Source organism: Thunnus albacares, chromosome 5, assembly GCF_914725855.1.
Source record: "Thunnus albacares chromosome 5, fThuAlb1.1, whole genome shotgun sequence".
Taxonomy (NCBI): domain Eukaryota; kingdom Metazoa; phylum Chordata; class Actinopteri; order Scombriformes; family Scombridae; genus Thunnus; species Thunnus albacares.
The window spans coordinates 28,450,804-28,477,163 of record NC_058110.1 but is presented as its reverse complement, the minus strand read 5'-3'; the positions used below and the strand labels follow the sequence as shown (position 1 = coordinate 28,477,163).

The 26,360-nt window shown below is 38.7% G+C and overlaps 3 protein-coding genes across 4 annotated transcripts; 1 reads left to right on the top strand and 2 right to left on the bottom strand.

The window, feature by feature from the left end:
• Positions 1 to 13: 13 nt before the first annotated feature.
• Positions 14 to 8,440, bottom strand: LOC122981702 (PHD and RING finger domain-containing protein 1-like). Its single transcript, XM_044350379.1, has 7 exons — positions 7,695 to 8,440; positions 6,630 to 6,701; positions 6,398 to 6,537; positions 5,848 to 5,939; positions 4,617 to 4,816; positions 954 to 1,023; positions 14 to 858 (listed from the first exon to the last, which is right to left on the bottom strand). Exons 1-7 carry the CDS (start codon positions 7,851 to 7,853, stop codon positions 821 to 823), a joined length of 771 nt encoding a protein of 256 aa, XP_044206314.1. The 5' UTR covers positions 7,854 to 8,440; the 3' UTR covers positions 14 to 820.
• On the top strand, positions 7,494 to 12,118 carry LOC122981701 (lysophosphatidic acid receptor 6). Of its 2 annotated transcripts, none has more exons than XM_044350377.1 (3): positions 7,494 to 7,677; positions 10,031 to 10,206; positions 10,662 to 12,118. In XM_044350377.1, the coding sequence occupies exon 3, from the start codon at positions 10,767 to 10,769 to the stop codon at positions 11,730 to 11,732; it is 966 nt and encodes a 321-aa protein (XP_044206312.1). In that variant the 5' UTR covers positions 7,494 to 7,677; positions 10,031 to 10,206; positions 10,662 to 10,766; the 3' UTR covers positions 11,733 to 12,118. The 2 variants fall into 2 exon arrangements, with proteins under 2 accessions (XP_044206312.1, XP_044206313.1); XM_044350378.1 differs by lacking the exon at positions 7,494 to 7,677 and adding an exon at positions 9,149 to 9,767.
• On the bottom strand, positions 11,825 to 26,190 carry ints11 (integrator complex subunit 11). The gene is made up of 17 exons (XM_044350374.1): positions 25,947 to 26,190; positions 25,566 to 25,663; positions 24,868 to 24,941; positions 24,237 to 24,465; positions 24,021 to 24,119; positions 23,891 to 23,925; positions 22,089 to 22,227; positions 21,897 to 21,961; positions 21,332 to 21,521; positions 21,149 to 21,232; positions 20,976 to 21,065; positions 19,607 to 19,769; positions 19,337 to 19,447; positions 17,657 to 17,718; positions 17,384 to 17,526; positions 16,986 to 17,115; positions 11,825 to 12,205 (listed from the first exon to the last, which is right to left on the bottom strand). Exons 1-17 carry the CDS (start codon positions 25,972 to 25,974, stop codon positions 12,140 to 12,142), a joined length of 1,806 nt encoding a protein of 601 aa, XP_044206309.1. The 5' UTR covers positions 25,975 to 26,190; the 3' UTR covers positions 11,825 to 12,139.
• Positions 26,191 to 26,360: the final 170 nt, after the last annotated feature.

Here is a 26,360-nt window from a genome sequence, read left to right as displayed (position 1 = left end):
AGGAACAGGAATGTCAAACAATTAATACTTTATTTACACAGATTATATGACAAATAAAAGTAAATAAGCCTGGTGATATTCTATACTGTTCTTATTGTCAACAAATCCAACAAAAACCCCAAAACCAACAATAAATTCTTCCTGCTGACAAGGGTTTGTAGCTGGAGCCAGATATATCTTATTCCTCTGCGCTATGGAGCTCCATTGTTGTCCAAAAATTATTAAAAACACAACAGTGAGTCACGCTGTTGCAGCGGCTGACGTGTCCTTTCATTATGCTGAAGATGGCAACCGCAGTTTATTTTGAGTCAATCCCACATAGACCATCCTGCTGCAGCAAATTCGCACTAGAACCAAGTGTATTAATCCATGGCTGAAAATAGTCCTCAGCTAATGCTCTATTTACTTGGATTTGCATGAACGTTTGCCACCTTTACAAAAAAATAACCTCTTAAAAGTAATTTTTAGAAGCTGTTTTATATATTTTTAACCCAAGAACCAGTAAAGTTGACAAAGTTTTGATGGACAGACTAACTCTCATAGGATTTGTTGACAATAAGAAAAATATAGATTATTATCAGCCTTACTGTTTCAGGAAAGTGAAAACAGAAACATTCAACAACAGTTTTTACAAAGGATATCAAACAACGTCACTGTTAAAATAAACCAAAAAAAAAAAAGCACCTGGTTCAAGTTCAGTTCCTTCATATCATGTTTATGTTTGGAACGTCTGACAGCTAACGCGATGCTGCCACCATGTGGTTGTTTCTGGCAGAAGCACATTCAGCTGTTGTGACGATATGAACTGTATTCCAGCAGCTCAAGTTGCACGTTTCCTTCTTTTTCTGGTCTTTAAATCTGTGAAACACACAAAAACAGACAAAAGTTAAACATCAAAGCGTGTACAGACTCTTGAAGCTTCGGGGGAAGTGAGCTGATAGATGATAACTTACTGCTGTGTTGAGGTGATTCATCTGTTGTGACTGACGGCTTTGATGCCCGTAACAAGTATTTAGGTACGTGCTGAGAAATAAGAACAAAAAACAGTGATGATAATTCAAAGTCGTAAACATCCAAGTAATGGAAAGTTGTGTTTCACAGATTGCCAGCAAACCTGACGTTACTTTTAACTGAGATAATGTCTTTTTTTTCCTCTAATCTCCTTTACTGCATTTGTTTTCTACTTTTAACACTGTGTCTTTACTGCTGCTCTGTTGTTATGTTGTATGATGTCTTGTGGTCAATCTGTTTATCTATGTGAGGCGTCTTCGAGTGCCTTTTAAAAGAGCTATATGAATAAAATACATTATTATCAACTGACAAGATTTCATTTGGCACATGATGGTGTTCCTGCATGGTGCCTTATTAACAGTATGCTGGTATTTATTCACATAAAAGGTTTGTATTTTTGTATCCTGTCATCCGCACAACTTTGTCTTTATATTTGGTAAATATGAAGTATTTACAACACAAATGTGAATTATGTGTTTTTTTAAAGAAATAAGGACTATTCAATAATTGAGAATGAAAGCTAAATCCATGTCAGCAAATCCGGACCATGGTCTCTTTAAGGATTTGATATCTTTGCTTCTAATCAGAGATACAAGTTACCAAAAATTTGATGCAACAGGTCCAGGTTTTCATTAATCCCATATACAATGAATGTTTGTCTTTAATACACTGTAAACTGCCCTTTTAGCATTTTATCTTATCCCTATTCTTATTGTAGCAGTTTTTCTTTTCTTTTATTACATTAACTTCTTATTGTATTCTGTATTGTGTGTATGATATAGTCACTTTTAAAGTCTTCAACTGTCTCCATGTATTTATGTTATGTTTTTATTTTTTTATGCTGCAAAAGGATTTTTTTTTTATTGTAAGACAATAAAGGTCTGAACTGAGCTTAAAGAATGAAAAAAAGCTGTAAAGCATTTTGTGACTTTCTTAAGAAAAGTGCTATTTAAATAATGTTTATTATAATAATTATTACTATAATAAACTGGCTATTTCCCCTTTTTTTAAAAGATAGGATATTTTTGACATGAACAGGAAGAAGTGTTCAATACCCCTGAATTAATTGTGCAGTTGCCGGCTAAAAATAGTAGCCAGAGACTTTTAGTTTACATAAAAGTGGGTTATGACCTGATTGACTGTCAACAAATCACTAAAACACGAAGTAGAGGAGCGGAGATGATCCACAGAGTCCTCGAGCAACAGAAGACCACAGTTCAAGTCTTGGTTGAAAAGAGGAAAAACACACGCTTGGATGTCCTTGAGTGAGTAAACAAAGCCGTCTTCACTTCACGAGCTAACAGATGTCTCGTCAGGTAAAGAGAGTGCCACCTGAAGAACTGTACTCTTAACAGCTTAAGAAGAAGAGCTTCTTTTGATGAATACAGCAAACTAAAGGCCCCCTTGACCCCTGATTAAACACCAGTATATCAGAAGTCACAATAAACCAGTGTCACACAAGCAGAAGCAGCAGCTGTAAACCCACACAGATGAACCCAGGAGGGCAAAGAAAATGTTTTTTGTCAGACAGTAACCACAAACACCAGAAGGCGCCCTGTTTGACCGACCGTGCAGCCAAAGATGATACAAATGTGTCTGCAGACAGATGACTGATCTTCTAGGAAAGTGTATTTGCACCACTTACAGTACACGTACAGGAAAATCACTCAGCATGGCAGGAAGTGTGGTTAGATGCTGCACTTAAGAAATCTTTTCCCCTCGATGCCTGCTTGAATTATTTTCATTTGCCCTATTTACTTGAGCAAGTTAACGACATACCTGAGGTTACTTAAATGAATAATGTCCGTAATACATTTAATAACATACACCAAATGCCCATAATTTGAATTATATTTAATTTGTAGTTTGTTTATGCCAAGATTCTCAGTAAAAAAGGTCAAGGTATATGTAGAAGGGCTAAGTTAAGGCCTTTCATCCAAAAGGTGTCTAAAGCTCTGACTGACTGGTGGGGAGTCCCGGACATTTAACAAATACCATGTCCTCACACGGAGGTTACATGCCTCTTGACTTTCTGACACCAACCCGCCAACATTCACACCCACAGTGACTGGCCAGCTGTGCAGAGGTGAGAAAGGAGCCAAGGTTTCAACTTTTCTCTCCAGCTCTTATTTTCATTCTTGACACAACTATTTCTGTCACTTTCTCTGTGAACAATAGAGTGCAAACACTATGACTGCCTTCCAGGAGAGACAATCAGAAAACATGCACCGTTATCCCTGTTGTTTAAACGATATTGCATCTCCCCCGCACCCCTTCCCTCTCTGTGACGGTTGACTTTTCACACCATCCTTTGAGTGAAGCCATTCGAAACTGTAAACACATTTGATTTCAAACGTGGTCAGACGACACGTCATAAGAACCTGTTCTCTATGGACTATACATCGTGGATTTGCATTTAATTTTGTAGAGCTGCAACAATTAGCCGATTAATTGATTAGTTGCCAACTCTTACATTAATAGGAAACTATTTTGATAATTGAGTAATCATTTTGAGCCATTAAAAAAAAAAGTGTCCAAATTTTATCTTTGAGTTGTGGACAAAACAAGATATTTGAAGACGTCATCTTGGGCTTTGTGAAGCAGGGGGTTAAGGTGACCTCTAACTGCCCCCACAGTATGATAAAATGTTCTCCAAGGTGCCAGCACAAAGGAGAAAACATACCAAAGTTCTGTTCTGTAAATCAGGATGAAATGCCCTTTAGAGTGTCTCTACATGTGACAATCACTGGTGCCCTTTCAGTGGAACAAAGTGTGATAGTGACCTGTAAAGAACCCCCGAAAGCGAGAAAACATGATGTGCCCTTTAAATGAAGAGAGCGGTGCCCTCTGAGTTGCCTTTTGTGATGGGATGAGCTGTAGGCTCTGTATGGATGCCTTTCTAGTGAACAAAAAAAGTGCAATTTAGTGTTCCCTTAAGTCTAACATACTGAAGTGCAGAATTGTGTTTCAATGAAAAAAAAAAACACCTCTTGGGTGTCCCCATGTGTGAGAAAACATGATGCCATGATGAGTCCCCCTTTCAATGAACAAAAACAATGCTGTTAAGGTGCTCTATAGGGTGCACTATACAGGAGAACAACATTGTGAAGTACCCTTCCAGTGAAGGGTAACCCCTTAGATTAATCCAACCCCTTAGATTAATCCAACGACCCCATGTGCAGGATCTGACCCTGTGGGTTGGGAACCACTGCACTAGAGCACCAATTATGTATTAATTTTCTCTGAAAATAGACCCCAAAAAATGTACCATTTCCTCCTGACTGGGTGACATTTTATAAACACCGCAGTGCACAGTGTTTTAGTAAATTATTGGTTGTAAATTGTTGGTTTTTGGCGGTATTTGTTGAAAATAACAAAAATATAGAATATCACCGGTCTTATCCTTAAAAAATATGGTCATATTTTTGTCTTATTGTCCAGCCTTTCTGTATTTCTGCCACACATAAACTCCAACATCATGAATGTAGGCCTACACATTTTGTAAAGCAAAAATTAGCCGATCTCCAGAAATGGACATATTTAACAACCTCGCCTCATGATATCTGGAAAATAAACACAGTACTGTAATTTAATGCTGAACTGACCCAGGAGGTTTGGGGGCGAGGGTCAGGACTGCTGCTGGCTCTGCTCTGGATCCTCTGGCTGTGTCGTCGTCCACTGGAGCTGCTGGGTTGATTGATGGTGGAGGGCCGAAGGCGACTGCTGGTAGACGGCGTCTCATCTACTTCGGCTAAGAGGTCTGTTAGTTCCCCATCACTGATCTCTTCTTCTACCGCTGAGCTTTCTGTGCAGGAACAATTTCACAAAAACGAATCTAAATCTATTCCCCTTTACATCCTGCAAACTGGTGCTTTAATGGTTACTTCCTAGGAACCATCACTACCTGTAGCCTCAGAGTCCGAGAGGCTACAGGTAGTGATGATCTATTTCCTTTTATAATTTCCAAATAGAGAGCAATTATTTGTCTTTATTTAAACTCGAAAATCCTTGAGGGAAAAGCCTTAATTTACAATGACGTCGAGCAAGAAAGAAGACAATCAATAAAACAAACATATAAATACAATTAATAAATAAAGTAACAACTAAATCATTAAAAACAGGTACAAACAGAAGTTAAAAGGTTTGAGATAGTGGATTTAAAATGACCAAGAGTTACCAATGAATTCATTTTTAAAGTGCTTTGTAGTGTGTTCCAGGTTGATGGTGCAAAGAGGCCAAAAGCAAAAGCTCTGTATGAACACGAGGGACATGGAGCGTAAGCCAGTCATTACTCCTGGTGTAATGTGGTCCAGTGGACCAAACTAGCATGGAATTAATGTAAGAAGGCAGCTTTCCAATAAGGGCCTTATAAATAAACAAATATACATGTGCAAATCCTGCCTCTCAGAGAGAGAGGACCTCCCAACCTTTTTGTACAGGATGTTTTAAGCATCATCAGTAATGAATGAGTACAGAATGCTAGACGGCATCAAGGTGCTTTAAAGTGGCTGCCGAGGCATGTCACCATAGTCTAAAACTGATAAAACGGAGAAATGTTCCTATCTATCAGAGAGAACATTTAGATTTGGTTTTATTCCTGTAATGTTGACTGCCATACCTTATTGACATAAACAAAAAACAGTGGCTTCCTGGAAGACACATTTATGAGGTGCTATATGTTTTGGAAACGGGTTGGCAGTAATGTGGTGAGTACATGGTTTGAATTAAATGAGTTAGAAAATGTAAAAACCCCAGGATGGTCCTTTGAAGAAGGGTTACAATCAGTTTGAGTGTTGTGACATGTAACATGAGTGATCATTGACTACACAGCTGTACCTGTATGATGAGGAGTGACGGCACAATCAGGACAAATCCAGTCACCTTCAGGGCCCGTGTTTAATGAGGGTGTCAAGCAGTCTATATGATACCTGAAACATACAGTACAACCACAATTTTGGGATGAAATGTCTTTAACCTCATGAACCTTGTGTATTTCCCACAGCTGCACCAGAGTCTGACAGAAGAGGATGTCTCAGTGAAAAATGGTTAAAGTCAAATAAAACCCCCTCTTTCTCTCACAGAATTACTAATACTGAAATAAAACTTGATATTTACTGAACATTTAAGATTAGATTAGAAAAATCATGACAAATTAAACATCCGCTGTAACAACATCACTACATAAAAATGTGTCATATGTGAACAAGATAATGACTTGCGTGCACAGGATATGGGTCTTGTTCACAAGAAAATACATATCTAGTGCCCTAAAGTCATTATCTTAGTCCACATCATCTCATGCACAGAAGATAATGACGTGTGTTCGTGCCGACAAGATTTTTCAGAACGTCCGGGGCTCCGTACATACTGTTCTGTAATATCATACCCTGAATCACAGTGGATGCACACCAGCAGCCGGTGCCTACGGTCGCTGCGTCCACATTCCTCACAGATAACAGCACTGCTCCGCTCCTCTTCTTCTTCTTCTTCTTCATCATCATCCTTTTTGTGCGTCCTCACTTTGATCTGCAGCAGCACAAACAATTCAGCCACCAACGCTGTTAACATATTTCTAAATGCTTGGCAGAAAGCCTCCTTCACATACTGCAAATAGTCACCTTCTTTTGAATGTTGCCTCCAGGATGGATGAAAGTAAAACTGATCCGATCCACCGGACAGGTGTTGGCTGTCTGAGATTCAAGACAGAACAACAAAATGTTTTCATTCCCTTGATGGTTATTATGCAACTTAGCATTGAAATAACAGTGTTTTACAATTTGATTCACATTTTGAACACAGAAGAGGTACTGTGTGTACCACCTTGGAGGCTCATGCATCTCAAATAGGTTTATAACTAATTATTATTTTGTTTAGCAATTAATCTGACAGTTATGTTCTTGATTAATCCTGTTAATTGTTTTCCCTAAATAAAATAGTGGAAGCTGATTCAATTTACAACAACATAAAACAGAGAAAATCAGCAAATCTTCACATTTGAGAAGCTGGAACCAAACAATGTTTGGTTGTTATCAAAAACATTTTTAAAGATGTCATTACATCTACTTTTATGTGCTTAAATATTTTCATTTAAACTATTAAACAATGTGCTGTTAAGAGAGGACAGTTGTAAAGTGAATTTATTTGAGTTTTGGCCTGTTGGTTGGAAAAAAACAAGCACTGTGTAATCATCACTTCATATCATACTGGAAATTTTTAGCTATCTGACATTTTAAAGGCAAAGCGATGAACCGATTAAATAATCGATAAGGAAATTATAAAGGGCTTATCAAAAATCCCTGCAAATATGTGACATCACTCATGTAGGACTGTTACATCACATTGGCAAGAGAAAATATTTTTCTGATAAAAGTATCTGTGGGTAAGACTGACACAGATATCCTGTTAATACACACACACACATACTTTATTAGCATTCACATTTATATTTATTTATAGTTGTTTTTTTTATCATGTCAATTGCACTGCTTTTTTGCAGTTTTTATCATGTCAATATGTATGCACATAGTCCATCCCACTGCACAGGATCTTTATAAATTACTGTCCTTCTCTTTCTTACACTGTTATGTTTATGTTTACTGTTTATTGCTTTTTCTGTTGACATCTGGACCACACTGACTACATACGATTGTGAGACAGGAGTGACAGGTGAGGTGTGTGTTTACCTGGGACCACTGAAGGATACATTCAAGACAAAACACATGCTGGCAGTTGTCCAGAGAGGCAACAGTCTGCTCTCTGAAGAAACTCAGGCAGATATAACATTTATCTGCATCCACTGTTGCATCTTCACCGTCTGTGTTTAAAACAGCTGATTTATCCATATTATAGATATTACTGGGCTAAAAGTGTATGTTTTGTGACACTCTTACTTTAAGAGAATGTCAACAATAACGACCAAAAGTGCCAAATATAAGTTATCGTTTAAATCAGGGTGAAAAGCGGGTCACCAGGTTAGGCATGAAACTGTTTTATAGCTAACAGTAGCTAGTTAGCTAAGTTAGCATAACAGTCTTTTCTGAATACGCCCTTGAATTAAGTCAATAATGTCAGGCATGTTTCGGCATTTAGCTAGATAGTGTTGCAGCATATCTTACTTCATTTAATCACGATCATTTGCATGTTAACTTCGGTTCCAACTAGCTAGCGAACAACTTCGTGGTTCGATACTTCTTCCGCCGAACGCTGAACGTAATCACTTTACTTCCGGTGAGAAGCCCATCCTCCTTAACAAGTCGTCTTTTATGATGCTCAAACTTAACCGAACCACAACTCAACCAGCTACGTCTAATCACCATAACCTTGACCCTAAACACAGAGGAGGGAGCTGCGAGAAACTCTTATTTTAACTGTAGGGGAACATTATTCGAGAGACGAACCGACTTCGATACACCGGTGTTATGTCCTAACTGGTTTTAAAGCTGACTTGTTCCCGTACGCGTGCACGCGCTGTGTTCACCTGAACAGATGTAAAGGACTGAAACTGCCAAAAATCAAAAATTATAAATAACTCATGATGATAAATTAATATGCCATCAGATGTACCAAAATAATGTTGTTAAATAATAAAATAATACAATTAAATTTAGGCATTGATTATTTGATAAAATGTGACATAAATTGTAATTTCTGTTTTGCAATTTGCTTCTGTATTTACTTACCTTTGTATAAATTCCCCTATCTACTTTCCCATTGAATTTATTCCGTTTTAAATATATTTATGTAAATGAGGGGGCTATCGTTCAAAGTGTGTGACGGGGTCAACTTTTTGTTGATGTGCATAGATGACTATGTTGATGTCTGGATTTGAGTAATATGAAACCTTAAATCTGAAGGACTATGAGTTAATAGTTTGAGTCAAGCATAGAGGCTGTACTATATGTAGCTTGTAAAATAGCGATACAGGACACTGAATTTGATGAATTTACTGCACAAATCAGACAAGAATCAGCACAATACTCTGTCTCAGTTGCTTCTGTCTCTTCATGTAATTTCAGACTGACTCCATGATGTTGAGATCAGGGCTCTGTGGGGGGCAAAACCATCTGTTGCAGGACTCATCGCTCTTATTGTCACTGAAGATAGTTCTTTATGACTGTAGCTGTATGTTTGGGGTCGTTGTCATGCTGCAGAATACATTTGGGAGTGATTAGATGCCTCCCTGATGGTATTGCAGAATAGACAAGAATCTAAACATATGAAGTGCCTAAAACTTTTGCAGTCCTCTTTATCATCATATCAGTATACAATGCTGTCATTTGTCAGCCAGCAGTCAAACACTGTGTGGAAATACCATCAGTTTATGTTGTTGAACAATTACAAGCCAGGACAGCACGCCTTTGAATTCTAATTCACCTCTGAATGCCCATGACTTTAAAAAACCTCTGTTCAAATCCCTGTATCCTTTTCAACTAATTACCCAGATTGCACAGAGCACAGCTGACACTTAAATCCAAATATAACAGAGCATGTGCAGCATGTTTGACCTCTGTGTAATCATATCAACGCCCCAGGCCAGCCCGCAAACCATCCAGAAATCATAAATACACTCATCATAAAGGAAAATGTGGAAATGTATGAGGAGACGAAAGCTTTATCTGTTTTTCTGCGATATTAAAGGATCGCACCCAGACAGAAATAACGATTCAATAGCAAATTATTCTCAGGACATGCAAGACTCCTGGGGAGCCTACCTACAGGATTGGGTGACAGAATAAGGACAGAAAAATAATGAAATGGTAAAGCAAATGAATTATATTGATTTCCATATGAGAGTTATGCTGTTTTTTTAATGTATCACATAATTTGCAGGGGGTTTTTTTGTTTTTGGTTGACCATTCTTGTTTCTTTGTTTGGGGAATAAGGAGAGTTTGGGTTTACCCACCACATATCACACTGCACTGGGTGGGTGACAGAAATAGACTACTACATGCATAATCTAGTGTCATGCTATAGTTTCAAGCCTACTTCTCAATCGTACACCTACATCTCACCTAAACAGGAAATCAGGAGGTCTGAGCGAAGAGCAGCATGTTATACTCACTGTACACAAGGAGCCACACGGAGAGGAGCTGCACAAAGTGCAGCAGCAAAACACGGCTTCGTCTCATGAGTTTTCAACCGACACCGAAGCTTTCTATGTCTGAAGATTGAACCAAGGAGTCTCAGTTAAACTAAGTAAGTGATTTTTTTACTCCCCAAATGCTTTATAGTTTATTGTTAAGTTGTATAGTCTAGGTTTTGTTGATTTCAGGCAATTTGTAACTTCTGAAAATGTGAAAAGTCAATCCATAAGTAATAATATTCACTCTTACAAGTACAGTAATGGATGAAGTGTAACTTTGTTGACTTTATTACCCGTTAGTCTTCTTCTGCTTTGTTTCACTTCGCTCTTCTTTAGATTATCCCTGAAATGAGTAACTGTGTATCGTATGAAGCGTACAAATGTTCACCCCCAGCTTTTCATCTTGCTTTAAGAAACCTGAACAATTCAGAGTAATCAAGTCTGTTTCCAGACCAAAAATAATGTGTTTGGCAGAATAAAAGTGTTGTTAGTCAAGTAGACGGTTTGTTTCCAAGATCATGTGAAAGTGTGAAAAACTCTGAATGGAAACATGTCTGTTTTTCTACAGTTGTCATTACAGCAGACGGTCTGCAAAGCAGCAGTGTTTATGAGAATCAACCCACGCTCTCTGATTTTCATTTGACTACATTCAAAAAACACTCACCCTGCAACGATGAACGAGACGGGTGCCAACTGTGGTATGCCCTCAGCAGAGTACCAGTACTACGTTTACCCAGTGGTTTACATCTTAGCTTTAGTTTTAGGTCTACCAGGTAATCTCGCTGCCCTCTTCGCCTTCACCTTCAAGATCACTCCCCGCACAGCCTTCAGTGTTTACATCAGCAATCTGGCTCTGGCAGACATCCTCATCCTGTGCACTCTACCCTTTCGGATCCACTACCACCTCAACAGAAACAACTGGGAGTTTGGGGACTTTACCTGCCGCATCACAGGGATTCTGTTCTTTGCCAACGTCTACATGAGCATCTATTTCATGACGTGCATCTGCGTGGACCGCTACATGGCCACCGTACATCCGCACGTCTACCTGAGGCTGCGGAGCCCCCGGTGCTCTCTGGTTGTGAGCGCAGTGCTGTGGGGCGTCATTGGAGTGGCTATGCTCGTCTTTGTCCTCCTGGGACCTCTGAAAACCAACAATCAAGAATCTGGAGGTCATAGCTGCTTTGAGAATTTTGCCATGAATGAGTGGCAAACGCGCTTAGGGGTGTACAGCGTGTTGGGCCTGATCTTTGGCTCCCTGCTGCCCTCCATTATCATCCTGGTGTGTTACCCACTGGCTGCGAGGCGCATCTCCAAGATACAGACTAAAACAGCCCAAAAAGCCGTGAGGGTCATTTACACCATCCTGGCTATAACGCTGTTCTGCTTCATGCCCAACCATGTTGTGTACCTGCTGCACTTCCTTCGACGCATGGGTGTCATCGAGAGCTGCTCTGCCGCCGATGCCATCTACCACGCCCGGCGGATCACCCTGGCCCTCGTCACCCTCAACACATGTCTGGACCCTGTGCTTTACTATGTCACCACCAGCCACTGCAACTGGAAATGCTTAAAGATGACATGGCTGTGGGGAACAATCAGGAGGACCAGAGGTGTTTATACCATTCCAGTTAGCTGAGTGAAGGGGTAGCAGCACATGAATACTGTAAATATAGCTCTGTATATGCTTCTTTGTCATTGGATATGTAACTTCTTTGGTACAAGTATTTCAAAAATGAGACTTTCCTATAAAAGTGTTTATTCAAATTTGGCTTTTTACATCACAATAAAAAGGGACAAATCAGAATTTGTGTATCTTTCTTAGCAGAACAGGAGCCTGGGTACATTTAAGCATTGTTATCCCAAGAGTGAAAGAGGGCTGATTCAGCCATGATGTTGTTTACAGGTTATAATCTAGATTTTATCACTGTAAAAGTAGTTTGTAGCTTCCACAAATCCAAGATCAAAACAGTGACAGGACATTCATTCTTTTTTTTAGTGTGAATTTCCCTTCAAATGTTCATAGTTTCGGAAACAAAAGATATTTCAGCACAGTCCGGACGGAAGCCCTTTTTTCAGCAGAGTTGAAAGAAAGCTTCCCAGGTCCTCGTCCTGAAAGAGACAAAGAGAACATAAAGTCAAAAAAGAAGACGTATTGACATATTACACATTACAGTTTAACCACTGATGACTGAATTTCAAAATCTGCACAGAATTGCGTAATTTCTAGTTTTTGAAAGCTGTAATCAAAATCCTTGAGAACATAGTTTTTCAAGATTAATTAGGTGAAGATAACACACCCAGCAGTTACAGAGAAACATTTATTTGTTTGTTTGTTTATCTAACAGGGACAGTGCACATTACTAAACATTGCTGTAAATGCGTCAGAGTTAGCCAAGAGGCTATTTTTCATCTGTAGTCCCTGGACAGATGTTACAGAGTCTCCTTAAAAACATAACATGAAAATGAAATTGAAATTACGAAGTTAAAAAGATCATTTATAAGCATGCGGAACAAATAATAAAATTAAGAAAAAAGAATATATTAAACTTCATTCAGACATCCTTAAAACATACAACACAGAGGCTCATAATACAAGATATGCAAGACAATAAATACATTGAGTTATTAATGTTAATAGAAATGTAGATTGAATAAGACCACATTGAGCTGCATTGTTAGACACTAAGTGAAACATGCGAAGCAGAAGCATAGACATTCATTTAGAGTTATATCTCTGTCCACTTGGTAAATATTGAGTTTTAGCTCTGTTTTTGCTCTCCACTGACTCCCGAGAGAAACACCAGCTCTTTAGCTGCTTAATGCTCCGCTATGTTCACCAGCTGGTCGCTAACTGTGTCTGTTTGCTGTTTGGTGCTGAGCAGGTAGAGTATAGTGGGTTTTTAGAGCTCCATAAAGCCGAGGGGAGCTGCAGAGTCGCTGATAATTCTCTGTAGGTTAATCACTACCAGTAACACATTAAAAACTGTCATTTGATACACTGTTATTGTAAAAATATCAATCATAGCAGTTTTTAATTCTTACAGAGTAGCTGATTATACTGTATGCATGTTTTGAAAAGGTTTTAAAAAGTACAGTGTTTCATATCTTGCCAATCAAATCTGTGAGATACTTTTCTTTGGGAGTATAAGATGGAAAAGGTACAACAGAGAGGCAAAAATATGCATAATTTTTTCTCTTCTCTTGCCCTTTGCACATGGAACATATTAAGCCTTAGAGAGTTCAACTGGCAGGTTTCCCCACCCTCAACTTTGATCTCATTCTCACTTTCAAAGCCCCTACTCTCATACTGTCCGCCCACACAACCGTTTTCGTTTCTTTTAGCACTCCTCGGGTCTACATGAGCATGCTCAAACTGTTAAAACTTGCACCCCTCCAGAGTTGCAGCCAGACCGGATTTTACCAAGTAAGATTAACTCACGTGTTGTGGCGAAAAAGGACCTGGGACAGGAAATAGTGTGGCTTTAAAGCTTTCCATAAGCTGTACTGTCATTTGTGCCACTGTCTTTCTACTAACTGTGGTCCAACAGCCTCCCTCCTCCTCTGCTGCTGCTTTCATTTATTTAACTGTGTAGTTACAGTTATAAACATGAATATAAATAATAAATTATTCCAGAATGAATCCTGAACGCTTCTGTTAGTTTTGTTGCATCCGTTAGCGTTATACAGCTCACACCTTTGGTTCTTGATGATTGTTTAACAATACGGAGTTTAACAACTTCCCAGCAAAGCCCTCTAAAGCTCCCTCAATATGAAAAGAGATCTAATCAGTAAGTGCAAGATCCCCCCAGAAAGACAACATTACTGGAGAACCGTTGAACGTCTGTGCAGGTGAGTTGTGTGATTTCTGTCACCATCTGTCAGAGAGTCCCTAGAATATGGAAGCAGTCAATAATTATACCAACAGGGATGAAAACATCCCCAAAGGAGCTCAGTGACTTCAGGCCAGTGTGGTATGAACTGGTAATGAGAGACTGGTCAGGGCCCGTATTTATCAAGTGTCTCAGAGAAAATCAGTCCTAAACAGCCAGAAATTCTCATTGACACATTTTTTGATTCTGCTTCAAGGATTTAGACTAAAAGTGTTTTATCAACTTCCTTATCTTAGGAAATGATTCTTATCACAGACGATATTTAAAGTAGGAGAACTCAAGAGGTGTCCTAACCTGATCAGACAGAAACAATCCATGAGAAGAGAGATGTTCTGGGATCTCTTGATAAAAAAACACTTGCTTTGATGAAGTCTGAGGTACGTTTGTGACTGATTTTGTGCGAGTGCGGAGGAGGACACGTGCTGTCTCTACGGCAACAGATGTTTTTACAACTGCGAGTTTGTATCTTTGCCACACTGCTGTTACATCCAACAACATCAGTCATCAAAAATAACTTTTGATCACTCTTAAAAGTTAATTTGCCTCAATAATAATTTGACTCAAGAGTCCAGAGTGAGAGCAGACTGAAACTTTTATTTTGAACACAATCATGTACCTCCATGTACCCATTGTTGCTAACTTTGGAGCTAACCCCCTTTACTTTTCCAGCATTTGGGGAAACAACAGACGTGACTTTTTAGCATTTATTAACTGACACACTGTAGTCTGTACTGTACATTTACTGCCAGACTGACAACTTACTACTGACCTTTTCCTCTGCCCCGTTCACATCCACCGTCACTTCTCTGCCCCTGGCACTTTCCCACTCGCTACGCAAACATACTACGCAATGACGTATTCCTTAACGGAGCCACGCTACCAGTGGTTTCCCAGGCAACAACAGAGGTTGACTCACGTACCGGAACAGCGCTGCACAGAGACTCCCAAACGCTATCGATTTCAATATTATCAAATATTAAAAATTTCTTTTTAGCCTGGCGGGGGTTCTTGTTGTGTCATTAGGGAGAAACACAGATTCAGTTAACGTTCAGCACGTTCAGTAGACGTTAAGCACAGGTGGACCTAGCAGTTTCCATTACGTTGGGCGAGTTCAAAGTTGTGAAAAAAACGGGGGTGTTTTCAAACAGGTAATTTGTTAGACTGTCCCACCCGCCGCAGGGAATAATGGATTACTCCTGGAAAGCTATTGATGTAGCACTTTTCTCCTTATGAAAATAACACGGAGATTATTCGACCAATGAGAATTTAGTCGGACGAGAGCATATCGACAAACTAATCGACCAGTCGACCAGCAGACTACAGCCCTAATAAATAAAGAGTTTTTTGGCATGAACTGTAAATCATGCAAAGATATTCCAGTACAGCCCTAGATTAAAAATACAGACCTGGAAATGCACGTGTCCCATTTAAAAAGGACCAGTGTGTGAGATTTAGGGGGATATTTTGGCAGAAATTGAATATATATATTCATAAGTATGTTTTAATTAGTGTATAATGACCTGAAAATAAGAATCGTTGTGTTTTTGTTACCATAGAATGAGCAGGTCGTCTTTCACAGAGCCCCTGCAATAAAGGTCTGCGGTTTGTTGCGGTTATGTGGTATACATCTTAACCAACTAAGCTGTTATATTTGACAAATGTGTTCATATCGTTATGAGTGTATGTTGGCCCAAGACTGGGCAACAGTAAAGAAATATATTTTCCCCGCCTTAAGGGGACATACAGTAGGAGGTTTCATGCTCTTCACAGACAGATGACCACAGGCCACAGAGGTTTTTCATCATCATTGATGTGTGTGCACTACAAGACGCAGCATGTTTAAAATAAAGGATTAAAATGACCAATTATTTTCATTTGCATGTACATTTATTTTTAAGCCTGTGTGAATGTTTGCTTGTGTTTGCTCAAAGTCTATAATGTAAAGGGTGTATTGGTGAATATCATTATGAGATTTAACCTATGTATTAATTTTGGTATCATGCTTTTGCATTTATAACATTGGTAACAAGTTATTGCATACACACCTACCCCCCCAAAGAATGAACTTTTACCCTCGTTTGCAACTGCAACTGTCAAAAAAACCTACAATTTTATGCTTATCAGGTGTTGTCACATTATGAGTCATTGCTCAGTTTTCAGCACCTTTCCTTGCAGTGATTCGGAGGCGCTTGATAAAAACAGGTCAAGGACTCAGCAGCTGAGCGAGGTTGAGGGTCTCCTTGACTTGTTGCAGTTTGAGAGTTGGTGCTGATAAACCACTTTGCTCATATACCTCCACAAGCTCCTTAAGTGCACAGAAAGTCACACAAGACTCTTTTCTGTCCCCACACGCTAATGTCCTGTCACCTCTATTGTTTATTCTCTACACCATCAACTGCAGAAGTCAGTACAATTTGCAGATGACACGGTTGTTGTAAGTCTGACACGGGCCGGTGGTCAGTCATAGATAATGACTTCTCAGATGTTAAGAGGGTCAGAAGACATAACTGTGGAGCACTATAAGTACCTTGGCGCTCATATTCTGTATTGTTGTATATTAACCAAGTATATAAGTAATACGTAAACTGTTGACATGCATGTGCACTTATGCACAATGTTTTGCACAATCCATGAACGCTGCAACAGTTTCAACTGCCTGCAACACCTCGACCTTGCACACTGTCTTCTTTTATTTACCTTCTCTTCTCCTTATTTTCTCTCTCTTTTATTTTATTGTTTTGCTCTTCTTGCACTATTATTTGTGCGTAGTTTAAACCTTGAATTTCAAATTCTTCTAAGGTTAAAAACATCTTACGTATTAAAATACTTTCTCCCCAAAGCCCCAGGAAACGAAGGAGTATGAATGTAACTGCGGTGAGATGACAAAGGTCCTCGTATTAAGCAAAACAAATCTCCTGTCATGTTAAGTAATTTAAAAGACTGTTTAGTTACCACCGTGAAATTGACTCAGTGATGTACAGACGATGCAAATGTTTTACCTGATAACTCCAGGACAGCAGTATGACCTTGGTTTTGCTGTCTTCAGCAGAGGAGGAGACTTTGATGACGATAGACTCCACCATGACGGTGCCGTCAGGGAGATGCTGGATGGTGTAACCTTTTAACACGCTGAAGCATGGAAATTTAAAGATAAAGGGATCAGATACCATCAGATATAATCTTACATGTGCATCATTAAAATTTCATACACAACATATTACCGTCAAAATTACAATTCTAAGACAAGTGGGGTTTTTTTTTACTCTTTTTCTGAATCATATAGGGAAAATGTACAAAGATGATGCGGTTTGGTGCTGGAGAATTGCACAATAATTCAGATGAGTTGATAAAAACAGGAAGCCCAGCGACCTTCGTCTTCCTGTGCTAATATTCTCACCTCTTCAGGTGTGTGTAGATTCTGTGGAGCGTGTCTGGGTCGCTGTGGGGGTCTTGGAGCTGCACACGGCAGGTGAAGCGTAACTGATGTTCGTTGAGGCCCAGCTCCTTCAGGGCCTGCTCCGAGGACACCAGCTTCAGGTTCTGTGCTCAGGATAAGACAACGAGGAAGTACATCATCATCATCTGTTGACTGCAGCTCACACATTAAATGCACTAACTGGACTGACCTAGATTTTATATAAACAAAGTGTTGTGAGAACAGTAAACTTACGTTTTCTTTCATGATCAGGGTTCCATGCATGGTGCGAGGTTTTTTAGGATCAGGTAGAGGCCCTGCAACAAGAATTGTTTTATACATGAATAAATGACCAACAACAACAGGCAGTTCCTTATGTAGTTGATCTGCTTGTCTATAAGGTTCAGGGTGGGATATGGAGGATTGAGAGTGCAAAACAGATGCTCTTATTTCTTGATTTTTGTTTGTTAATCTTGTTTTGGTTATTGCATGAACGTTTGTGATGACATGAATTTACTTTCTCCGTGGTCTATCAAATGTATAACCCAAAAATGATCACAAAAATAATAAATAAACAAGTAATAGATGACATAAACACACATGCTGGTGGTCAAAACTGGACAGAATAGTAAACACAAACCAAGTCTCACAAGGAAAAACGCTTTTTGTGATGTGCACCTCGTGGCAATGAAACATTACAGTCCGTCCTGGGAAAGCGAGATAACTTTCTTGGACGCTGTATTTCTACCATTTACCTCATGACTGTTGTGATGAAAGATAAAACAATAACTGCCAAGAGCATTTCAGAGCAGTATAAATAATATCTGAAAACCATGTGAAGTGTTTTGGTGTCTGATAAACATTCAAATTCATTGATCTGTTACTCAAACTAACATTTGTGGACCTTATTCCATCATTTCCCCTTTATCTGAAGCAAAATGCTCACAGGGCTGTTTTTGGGTTAACATGCATTTGCAGGTATTCGACTGGCCAACGCAGCGCCAGATTGTGTTGCACTGTGTTGTGGAAAAAGTTGAAACAGAGCTGTCTGCATCAAGGTTGTTTTTTTTCCACACAGTGCTGTTATCTGTCTAAATCAGGCACCACAGTTCTGAGCGGCGGTCTTTTTCCAACTGTCTTTTCTTATTTCTATATACTGTACTCTAATATAACAAGAGTAACCCTGAAGAAGAAGCCACATTCATCTTCTTATAAATGTTAACCTTGGGCTTATTCCAGTATCAACAGAAAATTCATCTGGAACTATTTTTAGATCATTTATTAATCATTTAAGTCAAAAATTCACAAGTTGTAGCTTCTCAAATGTGAATTATTTGCTTGTTTTTCTAGTCCTCCATGAAAGTAAACTGAAGATGTTTTAAAAATATTCCTACAGTACAAATCAACACTTTAACCAGCAAAGTATCCATCATATTTTAATATCACCAGACTTCAGTGCAAATATACTTACTTTCTGTGAAACTTGCTGAAGAGAAAGTTGAGAGTAAATTTTTTGAAGTTGTTCTGCACTGATAAACATGACTGATCATTGTGTCTGATTTTAGAGTACTATGACACATAAAAGACATCAATCATTATGACAACTAATCTAGGTTATGATATATATATATATATATATATATATATATATATATATATATATATATATATATATATATATATATATATATATATATATATATATATATGAGTAACAACTCGCTATGTAAAGCATGCTGCATAACCACTTCAAAATGTCAAATTCAAGAGAAATGTAAATGACAACAAACAGAACTGTAAAAGCGAGACTGTGTAGGCAAGCTGTACCGAGCAACATAACTGAAGAAACACTTTGTGCCAGTTTATTACTCATTTGGCTGTAAGTTAAACAAATCCCTTTTATAAAAAGGTTTCCCAACTGTCAACAGAACATACCTCCGAGAGCCATCTCCCTCTTGAGCAGGTTGAGCGAGATATCCACAGGCACGCTGGGATTTGTTGTCACAGTGGCCGTCTCTCCGTTGGCTGGCATGTAGCAGTCGATGCCTGAAAACATAAAGCAATAACAAGACTGAAAACTCCTTCTCATCCTACTCTCAATATGCATACACCACCAAATTTCCTTTAATGGGTTTAAAGCTGTGGATGTATGGTGTACGGGTCTTCTTTACAGATCTGTCTAAAGCGACGGATAGTCGCACTTACTGAACTCCTGTTCAATCTTTCCCTTGAGGAACTCCATCTTCACCGCCTCCCCGTGTACCAGCAGCATGTTACGAGGCTCCGCCATACGTATGAGCTGCATGATGCCCTTAGCATCAGCGTGGGCACTGAAGGACATGTACTCCACCTGCAGCTTCACATCCAACTGTAAGAAATCACAGAAAGGTTAAGAGTCAGTGAGTCAGTGACTATGCTAATGTTGTTTTTCACATGGATCAACAATTTCATGTTTTTTTTTTGGTTGTTATTTTTGAAGCAATAGCAGAATAGCCAGGAGATGGATAGCTTAGCTTAGTATAAAGACTGTTAAAAATAGAAAACAGGCCTGGCTCTGTTCAAAGGTAAGAAAAGAATCTGCACCTCTAAGCTCTAATTAACATGTTATATCATGTTTGTTTAATCTGTACAGAAACCGACGTGTAAAAACAACAACCTGTGGTTTTACAAGTGGTTATGGACTCTCTTCTGCTGAGCGCAGTGACTTTCGCTTGTTGCCTGGCAACCTCAAGGTGAGGATAGCTCCAGGAAGTCACTGTGTCCACTGTGTTCAGCATATAACCTTGTTAATTTGTGAGCTTTAGAGGTGCTAGTAATCAGATTTTCTACTTTTAGACAAAGCCAGGCTATCAGTTTCCCCTGTTTCCAGTCTTTACGCTAAGCTAAGCAAAGCTAAGCTAAGCTAAGCTAACTGTCTTCTGGTTGTAGCTTAATTTTTAACAGACAAACATTACAGTGGTATTGATCTTCTCATCTAATTTTCAGTGAGAATGGGAATAAGCATATGTCTCAAAATGTCAAATTATTCCTTAAAGAATATTTGCATTAACAGATAGAAGTCACAAGGAAGATGAGTAGAGCTGCAACGATTAGTCGATTAATCAATTAGTTGAGCAACAGAGAAAAAATTAGCAACTATCTGATTATCACATAATCATTTTAGTAATTTTTTAAGGAGAAAGGCCAAATATTTGCTCGTTGTAGCTTCTTAAATGTGAAGATTTGAGTCGTGCATGTTAGTAAACTGAATATCTTTTGAATTTGAAAACGTCACCTTGTGTTCTAAGAAATGATAACAGGCATTTTTCACTAGTTTCTGGCTTTTTATAGACATTGTATAGTTGAGAAAATAATTGTCAGATTAATCAATAATGAAAATAATCGTTAGTTGCAGTCCTAAAGATGAGATGTCATGACAGAGATCATGAAGTTCCAGCTGTACAATATGTGACTTTATCTGCTGAGCTGAAAGAAATCATTCAAGCCATAAAATACTGTTTGACCTCATAACTCACATGGATGTCGAGGAAATTAAAAACAATCTTTGTTACAAGAAAAATAAAAAAAATCTTACCATTGCTCTTCCTTCCATCTCCAGTTTCCTCTGCCCGTTTAGGATCTTGTGACCGATTGTTCCTTGTACACAATATCCAGGCATGATTACCTACGAAAAAGAAGTTGTACATCAAATATTGTCATTTTTTAAATTTTTAAATAAATATTCTTCCATTTCTTTATGAGACTCACCATGTTCTTCTCATTGCCAGCCCATTTCTTGAAGATCTGCAACGACTGACCCGCGTGCAGCATACCCGGCGTAGCAAACACCACCTGAAAATGCACATATTGTTGTATCAGCTGTGATATGAATTTTGCTGAAACTTTTTTTTAATTGGAGGAGGGATAAAAAAAAAAAAAAAAAAGAGTTACCATAGGTCCAGGATTGTCTGCGTAGGAGCGATCGAACGCCTTGATGTGCTTAAATTCAAACATGTTTCTCTGTACAAAGGTTTTTCGAATCTTCTGGTTGGTCCACGTTATGAAAAGCTTGTAGTAATGATTAGCTTTCTCTGTCAGCCCAGTGGAGAAGTAGATTGGTGCCTTCAGGTTCATTCTCTCCCTGTGGAGTGAGAGGCGGGTGATTAAAGTGTCTACCCAGTGAGCCACCAATTAATGATGAAACAGTCCATATACCGCTGTTATTCTATCAAGCTTAACAAAATGAATACAGCTATTACAGGAGGCTGAGATTTTTTAGTCGAGACACTTTATGACAATCATGCATCATAATCATGTGCAATTATTACACATTGAAAGAACTTTCTATTTAATTGGAGCGGCAACAATTATAAACCAGAAAAATGGCCTTTATTATCACTCAGCAAGGGAGCTGCGATCATCTCGACACATCGCTGTCTTTCATCTCTTATTTCCTAATGTTCACATTCACAAGCTTTTAAAAGTAGTTGGAGCTTCTTTTAAACATGAACCCTACCAAAATGTCTCCAACAGGATGCAGAGTTCTTGTGCTCTTCCGAGGGCAAAAACTGGAATGAGAACCTGGAAAAAAATAAGAAAGATGACACTGAATTAGTACAACTGTCTCTCTCTGTGACGCCATATTAAAAAGAAATAAAACCAAAACCTTTACATCAAAATACAGTGTTAAACTAACTGCAACTATTACCTTTCCTCCTCTTTCTATGGATTCATGCACTTTCTTCAAAAAGTCTCTCTCTCTGCATCTCTTTGAGTCTCGGATGGTGGTGGCGTATGTGGACTCAGAGATGAGGATGTCTGGACGGCACTTATCGATCCATGCAGCACTATGAATATACAACACAGGGATGAAGAGACTGAACAATATGTAGGTATATTCTTAAAAAGTTGTTTAAAAAAGGTGAGATATTGTCTTTTTTCATTCCATGCATTCTTCTTCCTTGTCAAAACCTGGTGCCTACATTACCCACGATGCTCGATTCACTCGACTGTACAGATTTGGGAGACTCGACAGACAACTACGACCTGCAAGGAAAGGATCAAGTGACCGACAGAGACAGTCGAAGGTGTTGTGATCCTCTCCTTGCAGGTCATAGTCGTCCGTTGAGAGTCGCCATACAGATTTGGGTGTATTATGTTAGCAGAGGCTAATATAGCCTGGATCTGCTAGCTTCAAGCGGAGATGAGGAGTGGGCTACAGAGGTCTGGCAACTAACGATTATTTTTGTTATCAATCTGTCGATTATTTTCTCGATTAAACGATTAGTTGTTTGGTCTATAAAATGTCAGAAAATTATGAAAAACGTTGATCACTGTTTCCCAAAGTCCATGGTGACACTACAAATGTCTTTTGTCTGCAACAGTCCACAACCCAAAGATATTAAGTTTACTGTTATAGAAGACTAAAGAAACTAGTAAATATTCACATTTCAGGAGCTGGAATCAGAGAATTTGGACATTTTTTTCTAAAAAATGACTCAAAAGAATTAATCTTGTATCAAAATAGTTGGCGATTAATTTACAAGTTGGCAACTAGTCAATTAATCGACTAATCGTTGAAGCTGTACTGGTATGGTTTGTTACTCCTTGTAACCAAATTTAACCCCAGGCGACGCTGACTCAATGGACATTTATGGGAAATTTATCAGAGTTGTATATGCAGTAGTATATGCAGTAGTATTTCCCAACACCTGTAAATGGAGCGTGAAATTAACACCCGCCAAGCGCCAAATGTGGGTAGATTTTCTGTTTGGTGAGTAAATCTCTGAAGGCTATCCGCCTCACTGGTGGGTAAATGTTTATTCCAAAAAAGTCATGCAACAAAATATCTGGTGAGATGACTCAGAGGAAATGACTCATGTTTGTATCTATACAGTGTATACAGTATATGTGTTTTTTTCATACGTGTCTAAACAGTGCTGCAAAACTGTGAGCTCTTGAGACAGTGTGAAAGTGTGTCTACACAGAAAGCATAGCGAGAGCAGCAGCAGCAGCAGCGAGTGCTCCGTCTGTGTGTCTACACAGGAGGCGTTCAGGTACAGTGTTTAGAGTAGGTCACCTGTGTTTTGGAAGTGCTAAGAGCCCAGTCACAATGACTTATGTGTGTAAAACTCAGTGCAGCACTTTGGTCAACTATAGTTTTTTTTTTAAATGTGCTCAAAAAATAAAGTTGATTTGATTTAATTAACTGTTGATCAATATATTAAAATAGTTTTGCTTCAAATTTTGCTCTGGCCTCTCCTTTAAGTTTATATTCAACATAATACCTTATTATCTCAATGAAATGTACTTAGACGAATGAATATGTGACACAAAAAGGCAATTTATTACTTTGGCCAGTAAAAAATATACTTGGCCGGTTTGATTTTTTTCATCTACCAGTCTCCTTGGCAGCTGAGTCAAAATGTTAATCTCAGACACTGCCTGTGAACCTACTTTGATGTGTAAGACTGTTAGAGTCCACCTTTAAATACAGTAAAGGTCACTTACCCTAAATGCCTGTCTGGTGTCATGTTATAGTCTCCCTGAAAACGAAAAGCAGTTTGACATTATCCTTTTTGTGAGATTGTAGTTGTTAAATTCATTGACTTCAACACAGTCCAGACTTGTTTACACTCACAGTGTAGACCACAGACTCTGATCCCACTTTGATGTGCACCATGGCAGCTCCCAGGACATGGCCTGCATAGTACGCCTTGATCTCCAGCTCATCATCCACCTGCCACCAGCACAACAGAAACAGCTTTATTAGCCATCAAAAGAGACGAGCAGCTGGTGCAGAGGTGATTAAAAGACGGATATCTGGGCTCAGCAAAAAATGATATCAGCGCTGCACCTGGACGGTTTGGTGGAGGTTCAAAGGTATCACTTTCTTCATGCAGTCCTTGATCATCTGTGAGGTGAAGAAGTTAGTTTCTCCCTTTTTGTCAACGGTGATCTTCCGGAAGTCTTCCAGCAAAATGGGACAAATGGCCTTGGTGGGATGGGTCATGTAGATGGGTCCGTCGTAGCCCACCATCTCACTCATGTAGGGCAGAGCGCCACAGTGGTCTAAGTGGAAATGACTGAGAGAGGAACAAGTGCAGTCATGTAGAAACACTGGATTGTTTTACTGCTTTTATAAACATACAGTACTGTGCAATAGTTTTAGGCACTTTAGATGTTTAGATTCTTATCCGTAATGCACTACCATCAGGGAGGCATCTGATTGGTCCAAATGTATTCTGCAGCATGACAACAACCCCAAACATACAGCCAGAGCCATAAAGAACTATCTTCAGTGACTCATACTAAATATTGATTTAATTTAGGTTTCTTCTGTTTACTGAACTTCGTATGAAATTAACTGATAAATAAAAACTATTAATGGCATTATTTTTGAGAGCAACCTCACTTTACCTTTAGTGGGTAAAACATTTGCACAGTACTGTATATAATATTGAAATGGCACATTATAGCAAACAAACCTGATGATCACACAGTCCAAAAAGTCTGTCAGGCGTCCATTCTGGATTATATACGAAAAATCTGGGAAACGTCTCTGGAATGACAACACAGATTTACACTCAACTAGGATTATACTGTGAAAAAAAAATTCTACACAAGGTACAAAACATACAAGACTCATGATGTAGTTTTTAAAAACCAGCAGTGGAAATCCTTTTTATTTAAAGGAAATGCAAAGAGAGATGGATGAATGCACTATGAAAAGTGAATCTACATATTACACTTAAGTCCACTTAATGTAGCAGAGGCACAGCAGTCTTTGTTTTCTTAGTCTTTTGTGCAGGTTTTACTGTGATTATTATTATTTTTAAGTGAATATTTGGCCATGTGTGTTCTGTGTAGGTTACTTACAGGGCTGCCACTAACAGTTACTTTTATTATCAATTAATCTGTTGATTATTTTCTTGATTAATTGATTAGTTGTTCAGCCCAGTTCACAATGCAAAGATATTCAGTTTATTGTCAGTGAAGACTAAAGACATCAGAAAATATTCACACTTGAGAAGCTGGAATCATAGACTTTGGAAATTTTCTTCCATTAATGGATTATCAAAATAGTTGGCAATAAATTAATTAGAATTAAACCAAACCAACGAATAATCCTTGACACACTGCCCAGGTGTTGTTTCTCTTTTGCAGAAGAAGCCACCATACTTACATCGTCGTTATATCCCATGTGCATCCCACAGTCCAGCATTATGTTTTTGCCCCCAATGGAGACAAGTATGCAGCTGCGGCCGACATCCTGTCCAGCACCTTGGAGAGAGAACAAGTTAGTTGTGAGAAAACTCAAAAACACAACACATCATGAATGCACCACCAGTAGGACCACTGACTTTAGCTTCTGCGGCTAACAACGGTTGTTTAACAGTAAACGGTTAAACTTACAAGCTGTTTTCAACCACTGTTAACAGCAAATACACAAGCTATTCCTACTCAAAGAGAGCTACACACTTAGCGTCAAATAACGTCAAAGTTATGTACACATTTAATGTTGACGGAACTAGCTTTGCAGATGCTAAGTAGCCTCTGTACTCACCCAGTGGCGTTACATTTATTTCAGGCATGTTTTCTCATCGGAACAGCCTGATTTTTTAGATAAATGAGGATCAGTTACGTAACCCAGATGGACTGACTCCTTCCGATGAATTACTCCGAGTTTGCAAGGAAGTGTTTATTGTCTAGCTTGTTGTAAACATGTGGATATTTCATTAAGTTCTCACACCAGTGTCAAACTACCCGCAGTGAAGTGTAACACTTCCGGGTACGGAATTCAAAATAAAATCCCTTTTTGTACCAAGACTGTTACAAAAAGTCACTTACAGAGCAGGTTCACAATGTTTCAAGTCTCTTTCTCTGAAAAATGTATTTAAAAGTTTATCTGAAGCTATACTTATCCTCTAAAAAAAGAAGATAATAAAACAAAAGAGGTTAGCTCCATGATATAACTCCC